Source organism: Drosophila albomicans, chromosome 3 (genome assembly GCF_009650485.2).
Source record: "Drosophila albomicans strain 15112-1751.03 chromosome 3, ASM965048v2, whole genome shotgun sequence".
NCBI classification, from domain to species: Eukaryota; Metazoa; Arthropoda; class Insecta; order Diptera; family Drosophilidae; genus Drosophila; species Drosophila albomicans.
The window spans coordinates 33,608,382-33,616,217 of record NC_047629.2 but is presented as its reverse complement, the minus strand read 5'-3'; the positions used below and the strand labels follow the sequence as shown (position 1 = coordinate 33,616,217).

At 35.9% G+C, this 7,836-nt stretch overlaps 2 protein-coding genes across 2 annotated transcripts; one reads left to right on the top strand and one right to left on the bottom strand.

The window, feature by feature from the left end:
* The first annotated feature begins 3,862 nt into the window (after positions 1 to 3,862).
* Positions 3,863 to 5,574, top strand: LOC117569044 (cell death protein Grim). The gene has a single exon (XM_034250042.2). It carries the CDS (start codon positions 4,128 to 4,130, stop codon positions 4,557 to 4,559), a length of 432 nt encoding a protein of 143 aa, XP_034105933.1. The 5' UTR covers positions 3,863 to 4,127; the 3' UTR covers positions 4,560 to 5,574.
* Positions 5,575 to 6,328: 754 nt separating this feature from the next.
* On the bottom strand, positions 6,329 to 7,632 carry LOC117568473 (uncharacterized). The gene is made up of 3 exons (XM_034249158.2): positions 7,422 to 7,632; positions 7,348 to 7,367; positions 6,329 to 7,295 (listed from the first exon to the last, which is right to left on the bottom strand). The coding sequence occupies exons 1-3, from the start codon at positions 7,517 to 7,519 to the stop codon at positions 6,406 to 6,408; spliced, it is 1,008 nt and encodes a 335-aa protein (XP_034105049.1). The 5' UTR covers positions 7,520 to 7,632; the 3' UTR covers positions 6,329 to 6,405.
* Positions 7,633 to 7,836: the final 204 nt, after the last annotated feature.

The following is a 7,836-nucleotide window of genomic DNA, read 5'->3' as shown; positions in this document are numbered from 1 at the left end:
CACAGTAAATAATTTTAATGCTGATAACTTCGAATTCATTGTGACTGTGTTGTAAATGAATAAATAGTTGTGATATTAGGTAATTATGATCAAAATGTGGATACCTAAGAATAAAAACTAAATATTAGATACTATTATGTTGTATTTCTGAGATATGCAAACTTATCCGGAAAATATTTGATTAAATTCTGTTATAGCTTAATCTATTTGGTTTGAATGGCATTAACATCAGTCACTAATATAATCGTATATACAAAATTGGTATTACTTTAAAGTGTTTTATAAGATAAAATTTTAATAGGGTCCAGTAAATTACAAATGTAATATACTTATTGAATATTTGTTCTTTCTGAATATGAACAGGATATATCTGCATTAAGAAATAAAGAAATTAAAATAAAGTTTTATCTGAAAAAACTTAAAAGTTGTTTTGGAATTACTTTCCAAAATATATTTAGTTTTGAACAAACAAAAAATAGTTAAAACTCGATAAAAATTACAAGTTTGGGTTAGAAGTCTTTGCAGTTTAGAAAACACGTAATAATTAATTGAAGTTTACTTCGAGTTGAGCACAACAATGATTCTCTTTCAACTTTGCCTGAATTCTTCTCACCAACCAAACATTGCATGGAAAGAGGAGGCACATTAAATGCGCCAAATGCAATGCAAAACAGACAGCAATAACAAAGGCAACAGCAAACAGCACACAAAACTGTGACATTATCATAAAATTTAATGATTATGGCAATGATGAAAAGTCTACACAAATGCGACAACACCGGCTGACGAAAATAAATAATTACCATAAACAGCAGCCAGGATGTTGTCGTCCAAAGGAGTTGCAACTGAATGAGGTGTAGGAGAAGGAGCTGAGGCAGCAGCTGGCTGCATTTGGAGTTGATGTCATTGCCACATCAGCCGCTCATCTGATAGGCAGTCAAAAAAGGATTGAGAACTCGCTCAGTTAATGCCATTGGCATTTATCAAATGCCAGCAGCAGAGAGAGGTGAAAGTAGGTTTTAGGGAAGGATATCCTTTGGTGTGGGTGGCGCGTGTTGTTTTAACATTGGCATACTTGTAATTATACGTTTATACTCGTTTGCCTGTTAATTCAAATTTACGTTAATGGAAAATCATTACGCACAAATGTGTAAAGTGCACTTTTCATAGCGTTTCATTCGCAGTGCGTTTTTAATGCATTTCCCTTCATACCAAACAAGCAACGACTACTTGCCTGCTGCCTGCTGAATACTGGCTGATGCAAATTTTTAATGAGCTTCAAGTGCAGTTTGACAGCTGTTGCCCGTTTGGCAGCTACGGCGGCTGCTTGTTGCTGATAAGCGTTGCAAGTTCCACATGCCACATTCAGCCGCAAGTTGAGACTCAGCTGTCGTTGAGATGAAATTCTGAGTGCGATGGGAGGCAACACATGCAAATTGAGTTGCGCTTTTCATGTTTTATCTTCACTAAAGTGGGAGAATTAAAGTCGATTCGAAATTTGGAGTTCAGTCTCTGTATAACTTTACTTTAAGGTGAAAGCTTCTTAGAGACAACTTTAGTACTACTCAACTATTGGTATGAATCAGACAGAGAAGTAGTTTTATGATTTTATTGAAATTCGTATTTTGAAAAAATTGTGTAAAGAGTTTCAAGTTGGGAAAATTTTAAAGCCACCTTATCACTTAATTAATTTTTGATAACTTTCAAGTCTTAAGTTATCATTCGTTTGATTCAGTAACCTATCCTTAAATTTTCCCTATTTTGCTATTCATTAAAAACAAATCTAGGTTATACTTAGTTAAATAAATTTAAGCCTTTTTATTCTCAAATCAATACCAACTTTTATTCAGCTTTAATATATCCCAATTATACTAACTCAATTACATTTAAGTTAAACTGCTAAATTCTAACTTAAATTCAAGACAATAAAAATACTTTCCCTCCCGCTGCAATCATAACCTTTATGTCTTCTGACCACGCACAACTCCCAGCTCATTTAATCAATATCCAAGGACCTTGAGAAAGCTTCAGTATACACGCATAAAAAGCACGTGCTGTCAACTGTGTCAAAGGGCCGCCCACACTGCGAAGCAACGAGTAGGGAACGGCTCCCTAAACGCTTTTCATTGTCAAGGACGCACGCACAAAAAAGAAGAAGAAGTAGAAGAAGGAAATGAAGCGAGCGAAACGTTGCCGGCCGGCGTGACCTTGAGGCCAGTTGAAGCAAAAAAGCTTTGGAGCAGGCAAATTTGCCATTTACCACAGAAATGTCAGCCACTTGGCCTTGGCAGTGACATTGAAACATTGAAACATTCGAGGAGCACCCCATGGCAACAAAATGGAATCTTTTGAAAACTTGTTACATTTCTATGGGTGTGCATCATGTGTATGTGTGTGTGTGCGTGGAGTGTAAACTAGCAGGAAGTGGTTTATCATAATGGATGAGCTAACTTGGATTATGCTCAGTTGTTTAAAAGCAAGGGAGAGAAGCTCAAGGCCAAAGCAAACGTCAGCTTGGCAAATGTTTGCTGGAGCCAGAACTAGGAACTGTTTAGTTTGAAGGTCAATTTGGGATTCCCGTTGGGTTGAGTGGGCAACCAAGTTGAAGGCTTGGAAGTCAGCGTATTGAAAAAACGTTACAAGGATCGTCAAGTTGAAGGTGGTTGCGAGGGTGCTCCCAAGACCTTGAGCGAGTAGCACCAATGTTTGAGTTGAAGGTGGCTTTGGAAAGCGTGAAAAAGCGGAAAGAAAGTTGAAGGAGGTTTAAGGTTCTAAGGTGTTCCCTAAGCCTTGGAATGAAGGAAAAAGATAGAATGATTTTACTAAATCCAGTTGTTGGTTGGGTGAAAATAGAAGTGAAGGAAGAGAGTTGAAGGAAGTTTAAGGTTCTAAGGAGTTCCCCAAGCCTTAAATATATAAGAACAAAGATAGAATGATTTTACTAAATCATGTTGAAGGTTGGAAGGATATATAAGTAAAGGAATACAGTACAGACAGAGTTGAAGAAGAGAGCTGAGGAAGCCCAATATGATTAAGCATTTTTGTCCATTTTATAGGCAGATAATCAGTAATAAAGCATTAAAATTGAAAGTAAACTAAGGAAGTACTCAAATTAAGAATATTAAAGATAATTCATTAAATGTTTAAAAAAAAAGTTGAGCTCAAAGAAATTTTTGCCTTCCCAGTAGGTGATTTTTAGGGTTCCCTATTAAAGCTCCAACAGGAAATCCCGAAAAATACATGAACAATATAACTGCCAGTAGATTTCACTTTACTCAGTGCTAGGCCTCTTTCAACATTCAACACTTTCTACGATTTATACGTTTTCTCGCATCTTTTCAGGGGAACAATGATTCAACACAAAACAATTGTTGATTCTCAAGCACAAAGCATTCGAAGTTCCAACGAATTCCCCTCATTTGAGCATTAGCTCAAACAAAAACCATACCGCACAGTTTCAGTTCGAAAACTGCGTTAACCACCCCAAAGGACTTACGTTATTGTCCCTCTATAACGTAAGCGCAACGTAAGCACAGTTTGCTCTCTAGCTGTCGTTGCTCTCTCAGTCTCGGCTTTGGCTCTCGCAAGGCGAATGGGAGAGGGGAGGGAATTGTGCTTGAATGGTGTGAGTCAGGCTGTGGTTGGTGGTTCAATTGGTTGGTTGTTGGCATAAACAAAGCACACACACGACAAACACCACCATCACCACCACCACAGACAACATCTCAGTCTTCACCCAGATGGGGTGGACTGACGTTCGGCCGAGCGAGAATCGAGTTGCCTCCCAGGAAGCACACGAATGTCAAACGCGCTGCCGCTGCCGAGCGAAATTCAGTAAAAGTGACTGCGGCAAGAATATTTCGATTCAGTACAAGCAGAACCTTAGCAACGGCAACATAACCCAGCTCGCACAGCAAAATATTTCTCGATTGTTTTGACGAGTGTGCAAAGTTACGTTTTTGGCGCCAAACCAAAGAAACATTTACGAAATTATTTATTCAAATAATTTTCTGAATTTAAATAAAAAATTAAATTAATTACAAAGTGAAAAAAAGTATCAAGTGCATAAAGTGAAATCATTTTGCAAAATAAAGCGAACATTTTGAAAATTTGCAAAATCAAAGACAATGGCAATCGCATACTTTATACCCGATCAGGCTCAATTGCTGGCCAGAAGTCGTCAACAAGCTGCTGCAAATACAACAAGTTCTTCAGCGAACAATTCTCCACACAATCAACAGCAACAGCAGCGACCACAACAACAACAGCAGCAACAGCAACGTGGCGGCAATTCTCAATTTCGCGCCAACATTTCGGTGCCTTTAGGTCGCGAACAAGGCGCCATGACGATGTCGGAGTTCGGCTGTTGGGAGCTGTTGGCCCAAATCTTTTGCTATGCCTTGCGACTCTACAGCTACAATCCTGCACAGCGTCGTCCAACTGTTATCCAGATATCCTTTGAGATCAGCAGCGGTGCCAGCAATCAGGAAGCAGAAGCGGAAACGGAAGTCAATGCTGCTGATGGAGATGTGACTGATGCGAGCTCCAAACAGCAATAGATTTGACAAGAAGATGAAACACTACTATATACTACAAAACACTCAACACTGACGATTGTACAGTTTATTTTTTTGGTGGAGGCTCAATCAAAGCGCATTGTGATTTTTGGGGGAGAAGATGGAAGATGGAAAAGTGCTAACGAAATGTATTTTATAATTGATTTTTGAGAAAATTCAAAATTTGTCAACGATTTGCTGAAAGTGATATATGATGATTGTTCGTACTGTTTTGGTGTCAAATTTTTCTAGTATTTTTTAAAAACGAGAGAGAGAAAGATAAAGAGCGATGAGTACATTTTGTAAGGCCTAAGTTTTGAGATGTGTAAAAGGTTTCGGGTTGTAAAGTTGGTTCAAATTCGAGGCGTCGCTTCAAGACTTATTTCAATACTATATCGTACACCTAATCTAGCATCAGTGTCTACATTAAACAAAAAAAATACATTCAAACAGTCAAAATCACACTATCATACATTTATATAACTGCCACATAAGAATTACTAACTATATTCAATATACAATATATATATGTCAAATTTTAGCATTTCAATTAGCGTATATAAAAAATGCAATTCAAACTTATTCAAACTGAAAACTTGGTTAAAACTGGAAAGATGCAACAAATGTAACAAATGAAAAATACAACAAAGACAACAACTACATTGTACAAAATAGTATTAAGCAGACGATTTTTATATATACACACAACTACAAAATAAATGTCAATAAAACTGCAACAAAATACAAAAAAAAATATATAAAAAGAAAGAAACCGCCGAACCAAAATGAAAGACAACCCAAATACAAAATAAACAACAAACATAAATGTCCGAAAAGCAAAACAATTTTTAAGCAATTTTTGATAAACAAAAACAAATATCTATGCATATTTTATGATTATTATTGATTTTAGCAAAATTAATCTACTATATTATTTATGTTTCACATTTTGACATTATTCGTAAACCGATGGAAAAAATACTGAATAAATAAGTGTCAAAAACCTTAAACACATTTGTAAGCAATTTAAACTTTTTTATAAGACAAACGAAAATAAATAAAATTTTATACAAAAATTAAGATAAAACAATTTTTTCTTCAAATATTGGGTTAAATATACAAAAACTTTGAAAAGTTGTAGAAAGTTAATAGACTTTCACAAAGTATAATAAACTTCAAAATATATAATATATTACATAATATAATACATTTTCCTGACTTTTTTAATAGCAAACTATTTGATTTAAATGCAAACTATTTGAAGCATTATAAAGCCTCGATTCATATTATTTTACTTTAATTATTACGTAATGCATACGTTGCTTATACAAAATCTGTATTTCTTATATTTTTTTTAAAAACTTGCAATACCTTTACAAATATTACATTTTTATACCCATACCTTTTGCTTAAATATTTGCAGAATAAATAATTGTTCAAAGTTGAAGAATTACAAAGATTTTATTTATTAATTTTGCGAGTTGTTGTCTATTTAATTTGTGCCCAATTAGATATCGACATTTCAGAATATATCTTACATAATATAATAAATTGTTCTGACTCATAGTACGTTTCTGTTTTGAACTTAAACGAGCTTTATAAAGCTTCCATGCTATTAATATTTGCTTTTTTTTTTTTTAAATATGACGTATTAAAACAGCTGTGTTTTTTTGCTTTACTAAGAAATTTGTAATATTCATAAAAATATAATATTATATTTTTATACCCATACCTTTTGCTTAAATATTTGCAGAATAAATAATTGTTCAAAGTTAACGAATTACAAAGATTTTTTTTATTAATTTGCAAGTTATTATCTATATAATTTTGTAAATACTTTTGTTTCCAATTAAGAGCTGCACATTTGCGCGTAATTAGATATCGGATAACTTTGCGTTTGCATTCCACCGACATTTCCTGTTGCATAGTTGCCATTAACTTGATCGTCAGCTACGTCGCAAGTTGCATCGCCGTATTGATAGCTGTTGCCCTGAAGCACTGATTTCTCAGGATTCGCTTGCAATAGTTCCATAAATAACTTTTTATCCATGAAACTGTTGTTGGGGAAATGATTAAAATTATTCCCAGCACCATAATTGGGTTGAAAGTCGGAGCTGTAAACAGACTGTGGTTTTGTGCCCTCGTCTGTTTTTTGCGGACTATACCAATACTCGGGATTCATTTGATTACGCGTCATTCCCATATTGCCAAGCGATGGCATTGAGAAGTAATTTGATTGTGCACCATGCTTCATGTTGTAAGCGTAGCTTTCCATGTTGTTAGTAGCTTGATAGTTTAGAGCTGATGAATTGTTCGCAGTTGGAAGATAATTCATAGCTGCAGAATAATTCACAGTCGATGGATAGTTTCCAGCTGAAGAATAGTTTCCAGCTGAAGCATAGTTTGCAGTTGAAGAATAGTTTGCTGTTGAAGCATAGTTATCAGCTGAAGGAGCTGCTGTTGTTGCATAGCTTTCTCCGCCACCCGCAACACGATTTACATTGTAGTATTGCGCCATATTGGGCTGATTGGCATATTCGTATTGATACTCAACCTGATTGGGATTAGCTTGTGTTGCATATCCATAGCTTTGGTTGTTTTGCACAGTGTTGCTGCCACTTGAATCATAGCCACAGCAGTAAGAGCAATTTGGGGCTGCTGCTGAATAGCCGCTGTACCCAAAGTTGCCCACTCCGCTGTAGGCTTGATTCTGGCTAAACTCATTGCCTTGGCTTTGATCTGTGAGAAAAAGTTGAAGAGTACTTTATTTGTCAACAACAATCTTACTCACATGCATTGGTTTCTGCCTGCCTGGAAAAAGTAAAAGATGTAAAAGATCGTTAAAGTATAAATTGCAGAACCTACTCCTGTCCATGGGTAAATTGTATGCCAGTGTTGGGCAGAGTTATGTATTCCATCTCAGCATTATTGTTCTCCATGTTCTGCACATTGTCCGCCTTCATCGCTGCCAAGAAGAGTTGGAAATCAATTCACGCCTTAAGCCATGCCAAACAAAATGAAACCATTCGAAATTTTTTAGAAAATATTGAAATGGTTTCAGCTCGGCCTGCTGAGAGTTCCCCATTTTTTTTCGAAGTGGTCTGTTAACCCTTTTGACAACCCCAGCACCCACATGCAAACATTTAGCGATCCTTATCGTTAAGACCAATATGTCACCTTTGAATGGAAACGCAAATGCTGTTACAGGCATATTTTCTGTGGTGTCATGCCACAAGTTGTGCGGCAAGGGTTAAATTAAAAGGTTACGCTGCTTAAAAGC

Coding starts and splice junctions, on each gene's coding strand:
- LOC117569044 (XM_034250042.2), top strand. CDS start 4,128: ATGGCAATCGCATACTTTATACCCGATCAGGCTCAATTGCTGGCCAGA.
- LOC117568473 (XM_034249158.2), bottom strand. CDS start 7,519: ATGAAGGCGGACAATGTGCAGAACATGGAGAACAATAATGCTGAGATG. Junction 7,368..7,421: donor CAATTTACCCATGGACAGGA/GTAGGTTCTGCA, acceptor TACTTTTTCCAG/GCAGGCAGAAACCAATGCAT. Junction 7,296..7,347: donor GCAGGCAGAAACCAATGCAT/GTGAGTAAGATT, acceptor TTTTTCTCACAG/ATCAAAGCCAAGGCAATGAG.